Source organism: Theileria orientalis, chromosome 2 (genome assembly GCF_000740895.1).
Source record: "Theileria orientalis strain Shintoku DNA, chromosome 2, complete genome".
Lineage (NCBI taxonomy): Eukaryota > Apicomplexa > Aconoidasida > Piroplasmida > Theileriidae > Theileria > Theileria orientalis.
The window spans coordinates 700,101-720,371 of record NC_025261.1 but is presented as its reverse complement, the minus strand read 5'-3'; the positions used below and the strand labels follow the sequence as shown (position 1 = coordinate 720,371).

The following is a 20,271-nucleotide window of genomic DNA, read 5'->3' as shown; positions in this document are numbered from 1 at the left end:
TTGAACTTTAGTGTACAGTATATTAAATTTTAAGGTGTGCTGTTTCCTGCGTGCTCTCCGGCGGACTTAAACTCGTTTTTGCATCGACCGTATTCTGCTGTCGATCTCGTCGCACTGCTTCTCCAGGTCGATCAGGCTGATCTGGTGGAACGACAGGATCTTCGCTATTGTGAATATCGGTTCCGGCTGGCACACCTGCGCTATGTTTTCCGTCGCCTTCGTCGTCGAGGCCAGTTGATCCGTCAGCTCCTGCAGGTTCCTCGTGATCGCCTGCGTGACGTTGTAGTTGCTGGACCTTCTGTTTAGCGAGTCCAGCTTTCCGCTCAGCACCTTTTCCATTTTGTCCAGCACTGTGAGCGCCATCTTCTGTTCCTCCTCGATCACCTTCATCAGGTTTTCCATCTTTTTGTGTTTTTCCAGCAACTCCTTGTGCATATTAAGCAGTCCGTTGATGTTGTTACACTGCAGCAGTATCTGTTGATCGATTGTCGCTACTCTGTCTGCGAACGAGTTGAACGTTCTAACCTTTTCCGAAATATTTTTCTCCCAGTTATCCAGCAGGTTTCCGATTGTGAGCTGTTCCTGGTGCGAAAATGTGGCCATACTGCCCTGCTCATCCACTTGCTGAAACGCTTCTGTTTTCTTCATCGCATCTACTGGAATTATTTATCAGGTGCATATGTTCTTAGGATGTGTTTGTACTTTGTATACGTTAACATGATGTATGTGTTAATATATATTATGTTAAAATGTATTTAATGTTAATATAATATGTATTTCCGTATTCTGTATATAATTACATAATATATATGCTACCTAATACAATATATATATGTATATATATATATATATATAGACATATTTTTGTATATATATGTAGGTACCTTTGCTTGCATCTTCTGAGGGCAGGTTAAATGTGACTCTGGGCTTACCTATACCTTGCTGTTAATTTAAAACAAACTTACTCTGTTCAGCTTTGGTCGAATCTAATAGCGATTCTGTTTTTTTGTCGTTTGATAGCAGACCCGTGGCTGACGTCAATTTGTTACCAGCTTCAGTGGCACTAGCACCCACCCCGCCGAAAGCAGAGGGTGTGACAAAACTTGAACCAGATGCGCCAGAGGTAGTGGTGGATGCTGGCGCTTGAGTGGTCTTGAATAAATCAGAGGTGCTAGGCTTATCCATGGTGGTCGTAGTGGTAGTCCCAAACAAGTTACTGGCACTGGCCGAAGTATCAGTCGCTGTAGCAGCGGTCCCAAACAAATTTGATGTTGTCGTCGATGCAGTCTTGTCAGTAGTTCCAAACAAATTGGAAGACGTAGTAGCAGTCTTGTCGGTAGTATCAAACAAGTTACTACTAGTGGTTTTGTCAGTAGTACCAAACAGGTTAGATGCTGTCGTGGTTGAAGTAGCATCCTTTGTCCCAAACAGATTTGTGGAAGACGTAGTATCAGTCTTTCCAAAAAGGTTAGACGACGATGTGGAATCCGTGGCTGCAAACAGGTTTGATACGCTTGAGGACGTGCCTGTGGTTCCAAACAGATTATTGGACCCAGTGGCACCAGTGGCCGTGTCGTTAACGCTGGGTGCAGAAGCAGTTGCACTGGTCGCACTTGACTGACCAAACAGGTTGCTAGTACTTGATGTGTCAGTTGTCCCAAACAAGTTGCTACTAGTAGTCTTGTCAGTAGATCCGAACAAATTGCTAGTTGCAGTCTTATCTGTTGATCCAAACAAGTTACTGGCACTAGCCGAAGTATCAGTCGCTGTAGCAGCGGTCCCAAACAAATTTGATGTTGTCGTCGATGCAGTCTTGTCTGTAGTTCCAAACAAATTGGAAGACGTAGTAGCATCAGTAGTTCCAAAGAAATTACTGTTACTAGAACCAACTGAATCAGTTGTGCCAAACAGAGTACTACTAGCCGCAGGGGGATCAGAGCCGACGCTGGGCGCACTGAATATGTTCGTGGTCGCAGCTGGTGCGGGCGAACTGCTGACAAAGAGGTTACTCGACGATGTAGTGGCACTGGCCGTCAATCCTGACGTAGACGATCCGAACAAACTTGTGCCAGACGTGCCAGTACCTGTTACGCCCGTCGTGCCAAACGAATTACTTGTTGTGCTCGTTTCCTTTTTATCGGTGGTGCCGAATAAATTTGTGCTACTGGATAGCACTGCCGCAGCTGCGGTACCAGTATTGTCTGCTGCAACCGTGGGAACCGTGGTGGTCTCATTGGCATCGCTGGCCCCAGTCCCTGTGGTAGCACTTGTTTGTCTAAAAACGCTGTTCGACGATGACGTATTTATGTTCCCAAACAAGCTACCCTTGGCGGCCGTTTCTGCTGATCCAAACATGCTACTTTTGGCACCTGCTTCTGACGACGCAAATATGCTTCCCGTGGCTGCGTTACTTGTACTTGGTGCACTGCCAAAGATGTTTGTGGATGAGCTTCCAAACAAGTTTGTTGCGCTGCTAGCTGCCGATCCAAACAGGTTAGTGGTGCCTCCAGAAGTGCCTGGCGCACTTAAAACCTCGTTATACGTCTGTTCACTTTTTACCTCGGCAGTGCTGCCAAATCTCGGTAGCGAATCGCCCGTATCGTTAGGCGCACGATTAACCGCTGCTTCTACTAAATCCATTAGTCACTGCTTAATATAATCTATCATAAATATCTGTGTGTATCACTATCTATACCTTGATTTCCAAACAAAGTCGACGGTGACGTTGAGCCGAATAAATTTGTTTGGTTCCCCGTGGAATTTAGTGTGCCAAAAACAGACGTGGTCTCCTTATTGCTTGTGAGACCCTCAGTCGAGAATTCACTCGGCTTGTTCGCGTCCCCAAATATAGTTCCTAAGTATCAATTATATTCATGTATTCGCCACTTATGACACTTACATAGATAATATCCAATATACGCGATAGTACACCCTTATGGATAACTAGCTACCTCATCTACACTAACCTTGTCCATTAATGGACTCTGTCAGACTAACTGCGTTAGAGGACACGCTTGGCTCCGTCATCTTACTCGTGTGCTCATTTTCAACCAAATCGAACGTTTTTGGCGATGAAAACGTTTGCGGCGGTAATAAGCCCGAAGTGCCAAACTTACCGGTAAGCAGATCATTATCTAGCCCAGTAAGTTGGTCCTTTTGTGTCTGTTCTTGGCCCTGTGTTAAGCTTGCATAACTTGTGACATTAGAATCATTCTCTTTAGCGACAGTTTCTGTGACTTGTGTCGAGCTCAAAGCGTGTAGGCCTTCGTCTCTGGGTGTGTCTGAAAACAAACCGGCGCTTTTGGCCAAATCTTCTGTGGGCTTCTGTGAATCATCTGATTTTTGTTCCGCGTAGGCACTGAGCGTGTTTGATGGCACTGTTTCCACGGCGGGGCCGTACAAAGAGGGGTCGATCCTTTCTGACAGTGTCACCAAAACAACACCCTCCTTCTTCTCACCTGGCAAAGAGGGCGACCTTTCAGGGGCATGATCGTTGGGGGTAGCATCGGTTGACTTAGAGTTTTCAGAAACCCTAAACGCGGGAGGCTGCTCTCCGCTCGAGTCACCTTCCACCGGTTTGTTATCGAATAATAAGCCACCCTGAGAAGATTCCGCGAAATTTATATGAGAACTAGAAGGATCATTGAAGGAATCGGAAGTATTCTCCTGAGGAGTGAACAAATTACTTATTGACGATTTAGTGCTTGAACCAAATATATTTGACACGGGTTTACTGGTATTATTCTCGTTAGAATTATTCTCGTTTTCACCAGGAGATGCCATATTTAATATATACTGTGTAAAGAAATATATGTGTAATTAAATTAAATAATTTGTGTAGATGGGCCACCCTCCCCATGAATACATATTATACTTTAAACTGAACAAATATGTAAATTATATACCAATTATTAATAAAATACACTTTTAATCGCATTTTTCACTCATTTCACTCCACAAAACCCTTTTTGGATGCTGCATCTTTCAGCTCGCCACTTAGGCTTAATTTAAATCATTTTAACAGCCGAAAATTATATAAAACATTGTTTCAATCACTTTATACGCCCTCATTTTATATGGATTCATATAATTTTGATCCTTCCAAGTTTGAGTTGGACCCGGAGTTTAAGAATTCAAAGTGTCTAAACCTCTGCGAGTTACATTTGATTCTCGGGGATCAGCTACGCCTACACCACAATAGAAATGACACAGCTATTCAGTAGGTTCGCCTTCAGTCATTTCTGTTCAGATTCATCAAAACTTCACACGAATACGCCAGCCGCTTCTCAATACTCAAGTGCCGCAATGCCATCGTTGACATTAGAACGTTAGTTTAGCAGTTACATCAGCACCGTGGATGCACAAATAGCCCATTATTGTGATATTTTATATTTAAATATTCAATCCTAATTTATTTTTATTTAGGACAATTGAACGTGACGGCCTTTTACACGAGTTTGAGATGGCCAGCTTAGTCAATTTGTTGCCAAAATCGGTTGAAGAGGCAAAATCACTTATTCCTTCTCTATCCAGGATATCGGACGATAAGATCAACAGCATTCTCGAGCTTTTGGAGAGCTACAGAGTGCAATCATAATATGCTACTATACACACACATGTCCATTGGTACTTGGCTACAGCCGATAAACATAAAAATAGCTTACGCACATGATAAATACATAGGCGTATGTGTGTGCTCTGTATATCCATGATTACGTAACAGGTACAATATATTACTGTGACTTCAGTTAAAGGAGCACGTGCTAATCTTTGGAAAAGGCTGAACAGTGCTGAACACTATGGTTTCCTTCTCCCATGAAACGTATCCCTTGATGTATCCCCTCACAATCAAGTTTGAGCATGTGCACAGCATCTACAATAAATATGTGAATTTGTAAATATTTATATATATGTATATATATATATATTGTGCTTAATAAGTCCTGACTAACTACCCTGTTGGTTAAATCAATATTAAAACAAAAGTAGAAACAAACAAGTATTTACTTACATGTAGGTTTGAGGTCGTAGGTATTTGTGACTTTTCAGCAGCCGTTAAAACACCAACCGGGAGCATATTATTCTTTGCAGATGGCACATTTGTATTCCACCACGTTTTTCTGATTGTTTTCGTGAACTAGCGTTGATAGACTTACGTTTTTCTGATCAGCGTCCTGTACGCCAGATACTTGAGTAACTCAACACACAGGACCGTCCCCTCCTTGACAAACTCGTAGAAAAATTTCAGCTACAACAATTGTTAATGCTGTCAACGACTGGTAGTAGTTAGTGACGAACGATTAATCAGTAATAAATACACAAACAACTGTGTCGGGAACGTATGACTGCTAATTGTTTAACTAGTGTCTAGTGTGATATATTCAAGCGTTACCATACCACTGTGTCGGTGTATCTTGACACATCTCCAGTGATGATGTATCGCACGATCTGCGCATAGTGCGGAAGGCTACAGTTTCCATTTAAAATTAATACTTGTATTACTTGTATTTTTCCATAAGCGGGAACGGCGGCACTTTCCCTAGTTGCAGCCTCACGACTATTAGGCACTCGAGGATCTCCCTAAGCAATGTCATCCACAAGTGGCTTACCTCCTCGCCTTAATGTTATCTTTTAAGCAGTTAGAAAAGGCCCAGGCCAAATGCTCTTCAGCCTACATACAATTATTAAACACAATATCATAATGGTCACGATGTTCTACCATCAAATGGCTATTACCTCTAGAAACTCGTTGTATTGCATATGCAGCTTGCCCAAGTAGAAGCGATAGTTAATCAGGGGCACTCTCAACGCTCTCTTATAGTTTATGTTCCTATTTCCAATTAATACACACATCATGAGTGATAATTAAACTTAACCTACGTTGATTCAATGGCCTTCAGAAAACCAGCAGCCATTTGCATATTTCCGAGCTAAAAATGAGTGTATTAGTGTTTTATAGTCAATAAGTACCATTTGTAACAATCATTAATAGCATCTTACCTGCATACACCCCTTAATTGACTGTGCAAGTAACACGATGTAGGCTACAAATTATTCTTAATAGCTGGGTCAATACCTGAGTGGCGTGACTCGTCTCCTCGCACCCTTCCCATCTTACTTCTAACGTTGTTTAAAACCTGTTTCATGTACTTGTCCTTATCAGTCTCAAATTCATTATCAAGATAATCCATTGAAAGTGAACTACATCTATCGGCCTGAAATACATTAACGAGTCATTAATAATTTAAGTCTTCGTACACTCATTCCTTTATTATAGCTAACTAGGGCGTTAAACATACAACTAGTCCTATAGTTCTGGTAAAATTACAGAGAGAGTATAAGGCTGGAACCAGCCAGTGGTGATCGAATAGATTGTCATCCAAATAGATGTCGAGCCATAAACTAAGAATCGTTATAAAAACGGAAACAAACTCCACTAATCTGAAGGCCCGTTTTAAAATATCGTCCATGTTCGATCTAAAATTTGCGATAGCTACTTTTAATTTTACAAAGTCCGAGAAAAACTGGTCAAAGCCGGATGTCAATTGCTTGTCGAATATTGCAAAAGATCCTCGGCACAAATTCTGCGCAACTTCCTGTGTAAGTGTTAAAAACCGGCGTATTGGGTGTGAATCTTACCTCTTGAAAACCGTATAAGTTCTTGCGTGATAGTTTGTCGCACTTCGAGGACAGTAGCAATGCCAATATACCTCCATTCCGGTTTTCTAAGGCTTTGTAGACTTGAAATAACCACTCTTTTATTACATTATAGTTATGCTCGTACATTTGAAGTTTTAAAAAGAAAAATAGTGAATATTTACTGCTTAATACACCACTAGAACCATACAACACTAACTCGAACAACTATTTACTCATTTTTTATTCTAACTTATTTATTTGTATGATTTTAATTTATTTGTACATGGAACAGTATTTATGATTATTATTGTATATATAAATGGGTTTCAAGGGCCATGTTATTAATACACAAGTTGATGAAGGCCTTCCATTCTACTCACAGGTATTTCGTTGTAATAATCAATTATTCATGTAAATAATTTAGGTTATATTGACGTCTTCAAGTTTCCATAAAAATAAAGAGTCTTCTGCTGATGGATCATCAAATACGTTTCTATTCAAGAGTTTGGACCCGCTCATTACAACACATGATATGAAAAAATTAGTTTTACACTCTGAATGTCTTTTAAACTTTTTTAATATTAGGTATAATGATGTTGAGATCATAGAGGTATTTTTTTACACATATAAATCTTTTCAGAAGGGTAGCAACTTATATCACACTAGAGCTGCAAACAAGAATGTTGAGATTCCTAGAGTTTTAACAGTTGAATACACACCTTCTTTTTACTCTAAAAAGGGATCTTTGATAAAAGGTAGAATTAATGTATTAATACATGTGAACACTAATCCACTCTTAGAACAACTGAAAAGGGAGAACACACCAGTCAATATACCAAATATTCAAAAGATATGTGACGAATATATGTCAAAATATGACCTACAAGAGGCGATAAATAAGAGAATGAAGAAGAAGATCGTTACTGATGAAGAAGGATTCCAACTGGTAACTGCAGGACCATTGCCGGTAAAGGCTTCAGAATTGCCATTGAAGAAGAGGAAAAAATAGAAATCACAAGGAGTAAATGTGCAACATATTTGAAAGATTTAGTACAACATTAATGTATATTATAGTACATGGTTACTTCAGTAAAAAGTCCTTTGCTTCGTTTACCTTGGAAGCTAAGTAGGTAGATCCTAAAAATAAAACGTTACTAGGTTTAAAATTAATAGATTGCATAACGAGTGTGTAAGTAGTATTTTGTACCTCCATTATCCGGATGATTACGCATCATGAGCTGTTTGTGAGATTCGCGAATACGCTCCTTTGTTGATGTAGAACTAATAGAAAAGTGAGAGGTGGTATCAAAATGAATAATTAGGAAACTTACGATACGTTAAGAATGTTACAAGCTTCAGAAAATGACATTTGGTGTCCAAAACCACTTAAACTTGACCTAGAAAGCTTAGATCCCATGTTATTGGCAATGTCATCCTTGGATAGTTTGCCCTTTAAACTGGATGAACTGAACTTGAGCAGGTTTGGATACTTTCTATACAAAAATCGAGCAGCCAACACGCCTCCACCAACTGCAGCTACAATAATGGGCCATGGCATGATAAATCATAAGAAAATGTGTTAAAATATTACAAATTCTGAAAAATAAATTAAAAATAAAAAAATAGTATTATTAATAATAAAAAATAAACACTACAGGATGGAAGTAATATACGACGAATTAAAATATAATTATCCATCAAATATATGTTTAGTCTGTAAAATATTAATTAGTATATTATAGTTAGTTTGTTTCTAAATGAAAATATTACATAAACATAAAACACATACCGGAGGAATCCAGTTGAAACTTTTGATAGAAAATCATGACGATTTGTGGTTTCTTTACAACATAGCGTTTAAAGGAGATGTGATTGAGTCGTTTACATCTCGGTACTACTCTAGATAGGTTTAGTTTTTAAAATACGTGTTAATAATGTTTCCTTACGGATTCTATTCAGGAAGATTAAAACGGAAAACTGCAACTCAATCTGCGTAAAACAGGAAATAAAAAAATTTAACGTTCGTCTGTGTATAGAGGTAACTTTGAGCCCTCTGACACTCTTATTTCAGTCAGTCGAATACACATCCTCGTACGACGACGTACACATCGTTGGAACCAATGTGTCTGAAAATCCATACATTAAAGTATTTTTTATTTATTTACAAAGTCGTGTACCTCAAGTGCTCATTTTTTAATTTAGATCGGGCAGTATCACACTCTAGATATACATCCTAACTCAACTGTTACACTCTTTAAGGTTGGCTAATAAATAGAATTATATGGGCATTAATTAGATAGAATACACATAAGCTTCTAAAATAGGCGCCCCCTGAATAGTAGATATGTTAGAACAAGGTTATGCAGTAAATTAATGTAGGATGAATGGAATAAATTCTGCGATGAGAAGTTATCGAACGTTTTAAACGTGTCCAAAAATGCAGAACAGGCGTTTCTAGTGAGTGATAGCGCAGATTTAAACATACCCAGGTCATTGACAATGGCTTTGCGACGCTCTTTTTGGTATCGCAATATATTACCAGACAGGTCTTCAAGTTATCTCACAACATACCAATGAGAAAGGCGTCAACGAATAAAGTGAATACCACAACAAAGGTACAATTTGCCGAATAAATAATGTTCAGTCATCGGAAGTATTTTATAAAATGATTTTGGACAAGATTGATACTCAACTTGACTTTGGAATCATTAGAATGGTGGTTGTCACAGGCCCAGGAATCATTAAGGTAAACACACCAGCACACACACATATACAACTATATTCATATACGTGTGTTGATATGTATATAAGTATGTATTAAAAACTGTTACACAATCTGTTTTAGGATTTATTTTATGAGTACATGAAGAATAATTCACTAAATTTGTAAGTTTATGAAGAAGAAAAATGGGTGTTAAAATATAGACCAGCATGCCATGTCATTTATTCACCCAATTGTTGAAATATTATACGATAAATTAATCATACATTTTCAGAAATCACTTAAATGTTCACAAAAACATAAGCAGATTCATCGTTTGTAACTCTTCGTTTTCAGACAAGTAAGATTTACCACTGCATACAACTTTTAACACAGAAACGCAATAAATGAAGTACTGAGAAATCCAGCACACTCTTCTAAGCTGAGTGATGTATTTTATGTTGAACATAACAAGGTATTGATTACACGTATTCAAATCTCCTCTATGCCATCCTCAGTGTATATCTATATATTTATGACGATGTTTACAAATAATTATGCAACATCACTTATAACCATATTATAGCGATAAATGTACCAATATTTACACCAATATGCATAACAAGGCCTAAAAAACACTTGTAACAACGGCTATAGCAATATTTGTAGGTCATAGATGAGTTGAAAAAGAGACTTGAGATGAACGATGATAAAGTGTGCTTCGGCTACGACGATATTTTAAAGGCAGTAAACATGGGAGCCGTAGAGTGTATACTGGTTAGCGACAACATAATTAGAGAGGCTAATTCAACTGAGAGGAAAAGGCTAAACGAGCTTGTGGAGGAGGTTAAAAACTTCGGCGGAAAGGCTTACTTCTTCTCAGACGGACACTGCTCAACTGAATACGTCAAGAACCTGACTGGACTCATATCACTACTCCGCTACCCAATCTAGCAGTTAAATCAATGGATCACACTTGTGTACACACTAGTATTAGTATGTGTTTGCACCAGTGTTAGTATGTGTACACAGTATTCACGTATATAAATGTGTACGTGTGCGCACTGGTGTTCGTGCGTAAAATGTATGCATAGCTGTGTTTATATGTACTCACCAGCGTTTATATGTGCGTGTGTGAGTAGGAAAGTGTCACGTACCCGTGCCTGTGTACATGTAGGTGTGTATGAGCATGTGCAAGTGTGAGTATAAGGATGTATAGCAGCGTGTGTCTGTGTGTTAAGAATTATTGTTTCGAGTTATTGCCTCGTTTACTATGTCCGAGATGTCCTTGGAGTTTATTGAATTGCGTTGACACAGACCCTCGAGGGACGACGAGAAGTTGTTGTAACAAATATTGCGATTTACACTGGTTCCGAGGTCAGCCTCGTTCAACTCCTCGTTTTCAGTGACTGAGGCTGCGGCGTCGTTCAGTGGTGAAGACGTTATGTTCGACCGCGAAGTTGGAACTTGACTGCCTGTTCTGATTGATAGGCTTCGTGACGGCTGCAGGCCTAAGGTAACATAATAATGGAGCTACGACGTACTTAGGGTTCTGGACGAGCTGAGTGTGTTATGGGACGAGTTTGAAGTTATCGACTTCTTCTTCAACATGTGCTTAGAGTTAAAGTAGCACCAGTTTGGCAGCGACACTTCCACCACTGGGTTGTTTGTCGATATGCTGTACTGCTCCACGAACTTCTTAATGGGCTCAACGAGGTCCTACAAAGCATTATACCACCTATTGCTGGTGCCAGCAACTGCATCCTAACTATTACTGCTATTCAACAAACAATAATTCAACAAACAATAATTCCACAAACAATAGCGTGCTGAGTAACTACTAGTTGTTAATAAATGCTTCTTTTACTGTTTAATACCTCCTTGATTGAGTAGTAATTGTGCTTCGATTTAGGTTGAAAATCCGCCATTTTGAATTCTGACGTGCACGATTCGTACAATTTTTTTCCATGACCGACTGGGACGATTTCATCGAGCAGGCCGTGTATAATGAGCACAGGGATGTTCGTGTTAATCTCCCTCAGCGACTTCTCAGTGTCCCAAAAGTTATCCACAAGCCACGACCCCAACGGGAAATACTCTGAATTATGTGTGTGAAGGTACAATGGCACCAAATCTACTTAAATAAAACATGCTGTATCTGCTCTTATTGTATCAACACTGTTAACATTATCACTATCAATACTAACACTGGTATCAATATTACTATCGGTATAAATACTAATACTGGTAGCTAATTGCGATTTATTGGCGTAAAATAGACATGTATTAATGGTTAATTGACCTTACCTTGTACTATCTTGTGTATAGACACGTACGGCGCTTGTAGAATGACGCCTCCGCACTCTATGCCCTTTTTGGAAAAATGTGAAGCGATGCAAGCAGCAGGCCCTGATAATTACCATTAGCAATGCAAGCTGCAATAAACACACGTAAATATCTGAGTGGTGGTACCTGTCCCTATGGAGCGGCCGAAGAAAACTATTGAGCTGGGCTGAATCCCAAGTGAGAGTAGGAAGTAAAAGGTTGCAATCACTCGCAGGTCAATCGAAGGCCCGGTCGCGACGTTAATCTCTGGAGATATTCCATAGCCAGGGTACTCCACGGCTATTATCGAGGCGTTGACGCCCTCAGATATGTCATACAACTCAGGCTTTATTAGTCCAACGTCGCAGCAGTTTGCTATAATGACATTAATTTCACTGGATAGATACACACGCCTTAATATGAAACTTTCTTACCGTGAAGATAAATGAAGAATAAGCTCGAAGGCCTCGGGGATCTAATGTACAGGGCGGGGAAGGAACCAGAGGATATCTTATCACCGTTTGAATATTTACCGGCGAATCGCTTCGGTATCCAAATCAAGTCCGGGAGATTGTGGTCATACTAAAAAATTGTAAACTAATGCTCACAAAAGGGCAGAATAGCTAACTAAGGCGTAACTAACCGATGCTTGCGGGGCTGGGAAGATAATTGAATTGGCTATCGATTTAGCGTTGCCCATGCTCAAAATAGCAGTATAAAATATGATACAAAAATTATTTTACATTAAAAACAAATTAATAGAAAGAGACATGACCGTAGGTGGGAAAAATGTGTAAAACCCAAAGGAAACCACAAACAAAATTTAGAATAAACCAGTGTCAAAATAAAGCATATTATTAAATTAAAATGTGTTTATAAGGCCTTTCAACTATCAAATCTATAAATTGAAACGGGCATTATATGTGGCTATACTTATTCTGCAATATACTTTATTTAAATAAAATGACAATAGTCGCTTCAATACTCGTTTTTCATGTACTTTATGGAAATAAAATTAATTTATTTGTAAATCACTTCCTTTTTCTCAAGAATATTCTCATTAATCTTAACTCGTGATCATGAGGAATCTGAACAAACTTACACTAATATACATCATATACTCATAGTAATTCTCCTATTTCACTCTCAAAACCACATATTTTCCCATTTAATACGCAATAATGAGGACAAGTATGCACTCTCAATGATTATACTACATTAATAAGCAATACTGCTTATTTATTCTGTACACACCATGGTACACTTTATGGTATGTGCTCGCGCAGCATAGCATAGTATGCCTCCTTAGTATGTACGGTATCAACCCTCCTTTACGCGTTCAAGCGTATTTGTCAACCCACTTGAACATATCAAATCGGCTTTCATTGCTTCTCTTGTAAACCTGCCTGTTCTTCTTATATATGTCGTCGCTATGGTGCTCGTTCCACTCTCCGTCCCTGTCCCTGACGTACAGCACAAACGTCCTAGTGAAGTAGATGTAAATCATGTTGTCCTCTATGTACGTTATTGAGGTTGGATACTCGTCACCGTCGTACTTCCATATCGTCTTGTACTTGTGCTTCACTTTTGTACACTTTACCCCCTTGTACAGCAGGTAATCAATGTCTCCGTGCTCTATCCTCAGGTCGTACTGGTCAACGCTAATCTGCTTTTTCTTCTTAGGGTAGTCAGGGTCCAGCACGTATATTATAAGGTCACTCTCCTTTCCCTTCCAAACGCCGTTGAGGCTCCTTTCATAGAATATCAGCGGTCCGCCCATGTACACGTCGATTATCTTGTTTGTGAAGTATCCGACGCTCACTGGGTACTCCTCGTATCCAAAATCGCCGTGGCTCCACACCTTCTGACCCATGTGCCTGACCTGAGTGCACTTTGCGCCTTCATTGAACCTAAATAAGCAAACATTGCTATCTATTTTGACTGTGTATTTCGTCGAATCGTTGGCCTTCGGGCTCCCTTCTGTTATGATTTCTATTCCTTCCATCGGGTCGAACGGTTCTACTTCTTCCCCTGTCATATCGCCATCAGATTTCGGGAACTGCACTCTCAAAACCGACTGGCCGTAATCATCTGTAAATATGAGCAGACGTGATGGAAAATTGCCGTCCTCGTGCTTCCACACTACGTGGTTGCCCTTGGTGGCCTTGTAAAAGGCGTATGGTGGTTTCGGCGTGAACGTGTGGGCCTGCAGATTCGGATCATATTTGTAGCTGAAGAATCCGTTGCTATATCTGTCTTGTAGGTCCACTCGAACCAGGTTGGGATTATGTTCCCGATGATCCTCTACTATTTCGGTCCTCGGGAAGTATACTCGAAACACTGGCTCCGAGTCTTCGTTTATTCCCACAAATACGCGACTCCCGTACTGGTGGTTAAAGTCCTTGGAGTGCCACAGGAGTCTAGTGCCCTTGGTTACTTTTCTTATCAGACATCCGCGCGTTGGTGTGAAGGTGTGAGTGTCATCCTCTTCGTTGTATTCGTAGTACACCTCTTCCGTGCACTCCCTTTCCTTAATATCAACCGATACTAAGCAAGTCCCAGTTTGTTGCAATGCACGTTTATGGTTTACGATTTGGGTGCTACCGACTTCATTGGCTCCAGTACTAACGTGACCTGTTCTACTGGAATCAGCCTTAATATATTTACTCCTAATATCCCTGTAGTTGTTTAAATCTTGTTTTAAATTTGGAATTGAGTGCCCCTTAATATTCTGTATGTACAGATACGAATAAAAAATTAAAGATGGTACTTTTCCATATACGTTCATCGAATATGTTACATTGCGTTAAATCTAGTTAAAATAAAACTGCAAACTTTAGTGAACGTTCTGAGCGCAAAATATTGTACAGCGGTCATAAATTTCTGACCTTTGGAAAGGCGGTTTCTCCTTTCCTGAAAAATCTATAATCAAACTAACCAGCTCAAAAGCGAATCAAAACCTAATCTTTCGGTCTCAAATCAAGTTCAATTATAATTCTTACTTAGTCCGAGCTGTTAGTACATTGTTTAAAATATATTACGAGTGTTTCGCCGGCTTTGTCATGGAATCTTAACACCCATGGGGACTTAGTGTCAGCGCTTTAACTCGGAAATCTACAAATTTCTACACATAAGGATTCAATATATACCTAATACACATTTTATCTGTTTGATATGAAAGCGTACGGCGTTTGGCTGATATATTCGCCAGATATCTGGCTAAATTGTGGATACAATTAGCTAACAAGTAGAATCACTTTAAAACTACATTCAAGTGATTTAAACGAGTGTGTGTTAAACGTGAGTTGTGAAGTCTCAAACTTCGGTGAATATTTTACAACATTCCCTCTTTGACCTCTGAATTGTGTAAAGGCCAAAATGACAATTACAGGAATGGCGATCCAAGGACCTTACGTTAAATCGTTTAGTTACGGAAAAATTTGTTATTGTTGGCGTTGAAGTCTACGTACTCAGCCTGGGGCCCGTCTTCGTCATCGTCGTCGTCGAACGCGAACGTTCTGTTTTTATATGAGGACTCTGTTTCTTCAGCTGGCTTCTTGACATTGCCTGAGTCAGTTGCGTGGAACTGCGCCATTTTGTTAAAATCTTCTTGCGTGTTAGTGCTGAACGGGTTGCGGTTGTACAACTTGCTAAAGTCTACGTTGTTGTACCACTTTGAGAGCTTGTCCATAATTTGACCGGTGAATGTCGGCAAGTTAAGGTTGATGCCAGTTCTACCCGGTGGTCCTGGGACGTGGCTGGTTTCCCTAGCTGTGGGACCTCCGTATCCCGGTATTACGAAATCCTCATACCAGTTTGAGCCCATGCCGAGTCCGTAAAGCTGCCTCATGAAGTTGCGTGTGTTTCCGTTCACCAGGAACACAGTCACGTGCTCTGTGCCTCCGATAGCCCGGTACACACCGACTTTGTATGCGCATTCGTCCTCGGAGTATGCCCTCCAAATTACAGTGCGATTGTTGTAAACCATTTTAAATCTGAACCTTTCTCTGGCCACGAACAGGTACGTGCCCTTGCGTCGTGAGATGTATTTGCTGTATGAAAAGAACTCGTAGTACTGCGTGGACCTCCTGCTTCCTATATCGAGTTCGAGAAGCATGTGGTTCCAGTCTATGGGATCGTACGACGACTTATCGACGGGGAACCACATAGAGTCAAAGCCCCTTTTGTAGAAGAGCGTCTTGCCGCTATTCAGGTGTATTACGACCCTGTTGTCTGATATAACATTAACCTTTGTGGAGTGCACTTTAATGTCGTTAGTCTGCCAGATCGTAACGTCGCTGCCCATGCAGTAGAACTTATCGTTCCTCCTAATCTTTGCGAAGATGAAGTTCTCCTTGGTAGTGTAAGTACCGAGGTTGTTGTGGCGATGGTAGTCGAAAAGGTACGTGCAGAACTTAAACTCAATATCCAGTGAAATCGGAATCTTCTTGCCTGAAAGTACGACGGGGTCGACGTATGCGGGCGATACGGGCCTGAACTCTGGCTCCTGCAATTCCTTGTGCGATTCTTCAGGCCCATCACTTTCCAGAGGTATGTGATGAGTGCGACGCCTGCGCTCATCACTGTCCTCTGATGGCGCTCTTTGGGGAGGCCCCGGAACGTGTCTCTGTTCCTCTCTTGGTACATATCTGTGTTCTTCTCTATCGTCGTAACTAGGCTCGGCTCTATGTTCACGTCTGGGCTCAGCTCTGCGTTTCCGTCTGGTCTCCTGGTCACTATCACTTTTAAATTCAGGCTCCGAGAAGTGCTCGAATGGAGCTCTGGGGGTATGAGGTGGCTCATCATCGGGCCCCTGATGTGGGCGGGGTGTTCGCTCAAATAATGGTTCTGCCGAGGATGGGTAATCGAAATCTCGTAGTGACTCTCGTCTGTCTTCAGGACGCAGCCTGGGTTGCGGTTTAGGTTGGGGCACAAGCCTGGGTTCTGGTCTAAATTGGGGTTCAGGGTGAGTTTGAACTCCGGGATGTCCTGGGTGTTGAACCGAGGCTTGTGGGTGAGCTCTTGGTTCCGCGCGACGTTCAGACCCAGAATGTTGCGCTGCACGTTGTTGAACCCTGTAATATGGCCTCCTTGCACGTTGAACTTCTCTTTCCGATTTAGCTTCAGTTGGAGAGTCAACATCCGATCTTGTTACAATGCGGAAATCCATATCTGAATCACTTTCAGTTTTGGCTTTGGGAGTTGCCCCTGGTGCCGTTTGGGCGCGCTGTTGTGGCCCATGCTGGAGAAATTGCTCTGCGGCTTGTTGAGGGAGCTGTTGCTGTACCTGTTGAGGAAATTGCTGTGCGACTTGCTGAGGGTGCTGTTGCTGTACCTGTTGAGGAAATTGCTGTGCGACTTGTTGATGGAGCTGTTGCTGAACCTGTAGAGGAAATTGGTGAGGCACTTGTTGAGGATACTGTTGCGGGACCTGTTGAGGGAATTGCTCAGGCAGTTTTTGGGCTTGTTGTTGTGTCAATTGGTCCTGCTCCTCAGGGAAGAACACCTTCAGCCTCGGGCCTTCATGGTCCTGCTTAAATAAGACTCGGTACGCGTACATGCCATTTCTCGATTGCCAAAGAACTTCATTGTCTTGTACGACCTTCTTAATTAAAAATGGCTTGTTAGTCGTATACATCTCGCGCGTCTTTGAAGCGTCAGACTCATATATAAGGTATTGGTTACTCCGCTTATAACCTAGGTCCACAGTGATGACAGGGATGACGCCCTCCTTGGCGAGAGTTTCGGGCCCAGACGGGGGGCCGCTCGTGGGAACAGATTGGTGAATAGTCCTTGGATCAGCCCTTGGCGCAGTCTGTGGAGGAGGGTCGTACTCAATATCAGATTCTGTGGCCTCGTTGTTGTAATATATTCGAAAGAAGGACTCGCCCGTCGGCGTTTCCTTAACAACCACTCTAGGGAAAAATTGGTCGTTTTGAGCCTTCCATAAAATTTCATTATTTCTTGTTATCTGGTAAAAAATGTATGGTTGTTTAGCGATAAATGTATCCGTTTTTTTGGCATCGTTCCTTCTGTAGTCTATGCGATCAGTTTGATTCTTGTTTTTTATATTGAGACTTATTAGACACGGCTCTTGTACACTGGTATCGGATCGGTATCCTTCAGCGGGAGCCGGAATGTACTGGTCTATGCGATCCCTCGGTCTTTGTAATATTGGAGTTCCATCATAAACTGGATTGATAGACTCCACAAACTTGTGCCCATAAAGGGCCACTATATATACAACAATGTATGGAATTATCCCATACTTTTTCATTAAATTTACAGCATTGTTTTATATTTTAATCGGCGAGATTCCATCGTCCATGGGGTAAAGGATTCTGTGACTCAATTTGCTCAAAATAATCAAAATATTTAAACGAGATATGGCCCTACTTATTGCTATTTAAAATTTTCATTTGAAAAACGTGAAGCATTAGGGAAATATTACAACAATCGTGTTTATTATGTCTTTTACACATTAAGACAAAGAGCATAATTTTAATATTTTCTATATTTTGCCCATTTTACCGCCAGATTATCTAGATTGCTATGTTATACAAATTTGTCACAAAAAGAAGTATTTATACAAATCTTATCCGCTCAATTAACTCTATTCTAATAATCCAGAGAACCCACAGGCTATTTTGTTCTCAATGCTCCTGCCGGCACATTGAGCCATTATTATCGGATTCCTAGATTATATAATTTATTATTTCATAATTCACCTATTATTACGTAGTCTGTTACTTTGAATCCCTTATTTTTGTCGACCGTATCTCAGGGGGTAGGGCTTGTGATGGTAATTAGTGAATTTACGATTTTCATCAAACCACCCCGGCATTTAAATACACATTGTTTTCTATATAATTTATTAACCTCATATTCAGTTTATATTCCCAAAATACGCGATCTTAACCCTCAATGCTGTCTAGGGTAGCATGTACATTTTTAATCATTAGATTAAAGTTCTTCTGATTCCATTTCATCCAATTTAAACTTGGGAAGATGGCCAGTGAGTGGCGTGAATCTGGCATCGCCTCCAAGTATCTTTTCCAGCATCCTTTCAATCGAGTGGCTGGTGACTGCGGTTTTGACGTCATGTAGGAAGTAGCGGAGCCTGTTTTTCGGGTTAAACACCACTAGGGACGGTAGGGACTCGACTGCGAATAGCTCTGAGAACTCCTTCTCCTCTCCTAGGTTCATCCACATCCACTTTCCGGTCAACTGCCCTTTATACTTTTCACTCAGGTTGAGCAGGGTGTCCCTTTCATCTGTGGTCAGTTCCGCATTTGTCAAGTAAATTATACAAAGGCCCTAAATGCACGTTGGGTATTCACTAAAAGTGTATCGTCTACTTATACATCAACAAATAAGTCACACACCACCCAGTAACTACACACAACTCCCTAACTGCTTTCGGCTAACTATGTATAACCACCTTTTAGTAACCAACAAACAAGACTGGGTACCGATAACTTATAGTCGATACCTCTTAATCAGTAAATAATAACTGGCAACTTACATGTGATTTGTTGAAGCAGATGTCCTGGTGTGAGTAGAAGTTCAGTTTCGGTATCTTGTCGAACTTCCACGGCTTCGCCTTCGCTGGGTCTGCCTTGTCGGAGTAGCCGCCTCCGAGCAGGAAAGCCTCTGCATTCACATTCAGCCACTCAAACATCGGCAGGTACTTGAACTCTCCCGTGTATTTCTGTGGCTTCGCGTTAGGTTTCACCACCAACATGGTCGGCACCTTTGTCACCTTGTACTCCTTCTTCAGGTCCGCGTGTTTATTGACGTCAATAAACCCGAGTAGTAATTTTTTCTGCAAATAATTGTCTAAGGGTGTGCGAACATACGTGGAACGCATTGCTCAGCGCCTTGTATATATACGAGGGGTGCTCCTTGTCTGAGAAGAGTAGGACCTTGGGCATCACTTCATGCTTTGTCATGAAATGCGCCAACATTCCCGCCTCCACCTTCTCAACGCTAGATGGCAGGTGTTTTAACAATTCCTTTTTGACCTCATCTTTCAATAATTTTTTCTAAAAGCCATTTAATTTCTCATATTTAACATGTAACTGCCTACCGACAATTAAAATAGGTACCAGCTCTTATCAACTAGTAGTTGATACATATTGGTATCTATTACACATTTATGCCAATAAAATAGGTATACGACTTTTAAACGCGCATTAGTATTGCTTACCTGAAAGGTGTATGGTGGAACTGGTATTTTAGGGTAAACTCTAAATGAGGGTGTTGAGTAGTCATCACCGAGCTCTGATTTGCATAAACTTCTCAGTGTGTGGTCTCCGCAGTTTACCGAGACGATGTTGATCATTCCTTTGAGGTCCTTTGCTGCATGGTTCAACTCGCTAATTGTATCACTGGCGTTTGAGTCTGCGGAGGTGTAAAACAGAGCTCCAACAACGTTCGACTGCCTCGCCAACTGGACGTTGGTCGTAAAGGTCTTAGAATTGACTACTTGTAGCTCGTGCTGCATTGGATCGACTAAGGGCTTCGATTTTACTGTTCTAATCAACAGCAGAATGTATAAATTAATCAAATACGCCGGAGTTGCCATATTTTCTGGAAATGTACAA

At 40.8% G+C, this 20,271-nt stretch overlaps 10 protein-coding genes across 10 annotated transcripts; 3 read left to right on the top strand and 7 right to left on the bottom strand.

Moving 5' to 3' along the window:
- Positions 1-66: 66 nt before the first annotated feature.
- TOT_020000350 (conserved hypothetical protein) lies at positions 67-3,783 on the bottom strand (the record flags this gene model as incomplete). Its single annotated transcript, XM_009692093.1, has 5 exons — positions 67-653; positions 885-932; positions 966-2,627; positions 2,696-2,854; positions 2,967-3,783. The coding sequence occupies 5 exons, from the start codon at positions 3,781-3,783 to the stop codon at positions 67-69; spliced, it is 3,273 nt and encodes a 1,090-aa protein (XP_009690388.1).
- A 293-nt stretch (positions 3,784-4,076) lies between these two features.
- On the top strand, positions 4,077-4,597 carry TOT_020000349 (RNA polymerase subunit RPB4-like protein; the record flags this gene model as incomplete). The annotated part of the gene is made up of 3 exons (XM_009692092.1): positions 4,077-4,219; positions 4,250-4,327; positions 4,426-4,597. The coding sequence occupies 3 exons, from the start codon at positions 4,077-4,079 to the stop codon at positions 4,595-4,597; spliced, it is 393 nt and encodes a 130-aa protein (XP_009690387.1).
- Positions 4,598-4,744: 147 nt separating this feature from the next.
- TOT_020001052 (uncharacterized protein) lies at positions 4,745-6,849 on the bottom strand (the record flags this gene model as incomplete). Its single annotated transcript, XM_009692091.1, has 13 exons — positions 4,745-4,873; positions 5,012-5,120; positions 5,157-5,248; positions 5,398-5,467; positions 5,503-5,580; positions 5,610-5,671; positions 5,737-5,830; positions 5,881-5,930; positions 6,001-6,044; positions 6,077-6,215; positions 6,300-6,402; positions 6,433-6,596; positions 6,640-6,849. The coding sequence occupies 13 exons, from the start codon at positions 6,847-6,849 to the stop codon at positions 4,745-4,747; spliced, it is 1,344 nt and encodes a 447-aa protein (XP_009690386.1).
- A 109-nt stretch (positions 6,850-6,958) lies between these two features.
- Positions 6,959-7,648, top strand: TOT_020000347 (conserved hypothetical protein; the record flags this gene model as incomplete). The annotated part of the gene is made up of 4 exons (XM_009692090.1): positions 6,959-7,021; positions 7,064-7,249; positions 7,280-7,405; positions 7,457-7,648. 4 exons carry the CDS (start codon positions 6,959-6,961, stop codon positions 7,646-7,648), a joined length of 567 nt encoding a protein of 188 aa, XP_009690385.1.
- A 72-nt stretch (positions 7,649-7,720) lies between these two features.
- TOT_020000346 (molecular chaperone protein) lies at positions 7,721-8,197 on the bottom strand (the record flags this gene model as incomplete). The annotated part of the gene is made up of 3 exons (XM_009692089.1): positions 7,721-7,776; positions 7,847-7,920; positions 7,971-8,197. 3 exons carry the CDS (start codon positions 8,195-8,197, stop codon positions 7,721-7,723), a joined length of 357 nt encoding a protein of 118 aa, XP_009690384.1.
- A 199-nt stretch (positions 8,198-8,396) lies between these two features.
- On the top strand, positions 8,397-10,294 carry TOT_020000345 (eukaryotic peptide chain release factor; the record flags this gene model as incomplete). The annotated part of the gene is made up of 11 exons (XM_009692088.1): positions 8,397-8,530; positions 8,599-8,677; positions 8,711-8,785; positions 8,842-8,898; positions 9,019-9,096; positions 9,129-9,254; positions 9,284-9,385; positions 9,485-9,525; positions 9,636-9,701; positions 9,737-9,815; positions 10,010-10,294. The coding sequence occupies 11 exons, from the start codon at positions 8,397-8,399 to the stop codon at positions 10,292-10,294; spliced, it is 1,122 nt and encodes a 373-aa protein (XP_009690383.1).
- A 289-nt stretch (positions 10,295-10,583) lies between these two features.
- On the bottom strand, positions 10,584-12,365 carry TOT_020000344 (hydrolase; the record flags this gene model as incomplete). Its single annotated transcript, XM_009692087.1, is given in 9 exon segments — positions 10,584-10,627; positions 10,660-10,851; positions 10,885-11,059; positions 11,218-11,474; positions 11,490-11,591; positions 11,648-11,749; positions 11,813-12,040; positions 12,100-12,247; positions 12,309-12,365. The coding sequence occupies 9 exon segments, from the start codon at positions 12,363-12,365 to the stop codon at positions 10,584-10,586; spliced, it is 1,305 nt and encodes a 434-aa protein (XP_009690382.1).
- Positions 12,366-13,004: 639 nt separating this feature from the next.
- TOT_020000343 (uncharacterized protein) lies at positions 13,005-14,453 on the bottom strand (the record flags this gene model as incomplete). Its single annotated transcript, XM_009692086.1, has 1 exon — positions 13,005-14,453. One exon carries the CDS (start codon positions 14,451-14,453, stop codon positions 13,005-13,007), a length of 1,449 nt encoding a protein of 482 aa, XP_009690381.1.
- Positions 14,454-15,089: 636 nt separating this feature from the next.
- Positions 15,090-17,942, bottom strand: TOT_020000342 (uncharacterized protein; the record flags this gene model as incomplete). Its single annotated transcript, XM_009692085.1, has 1 exon — positions 15,090-17,942. The coding sequence occupies one exon, from the start codon at positions 17,940-17,942 to the stop codon at positions 15,090-15,092; it is 2,853 nt and encodes a 950-aa protein (XP_009690380.1).
- Positions 17,943-18,628: 686 nt separating this feature from the next.
- On the bottom strand, positions 18,629-20,252 carry TOT_020001005 (uncharacterized protein; the record flags this gene model as incomplete). Its single annotated transcript, XM_009692084.1, has 4 exons — positions 18,629-18,982; positions 19,191-19,490; positions 19,525-19,710; positions 19,875-20,252. The coding sequence occupies 4 exons, from the start codon at positions 20,250-20,252 to the stop codon at positions 18,629-18,631; spliced, it is 1,218 nt and encodes a 405-aa protein (XP_009690379.1).
- Between the last annotated feature and the right edge of the window lie 19 nt (positions 20,253-20,271).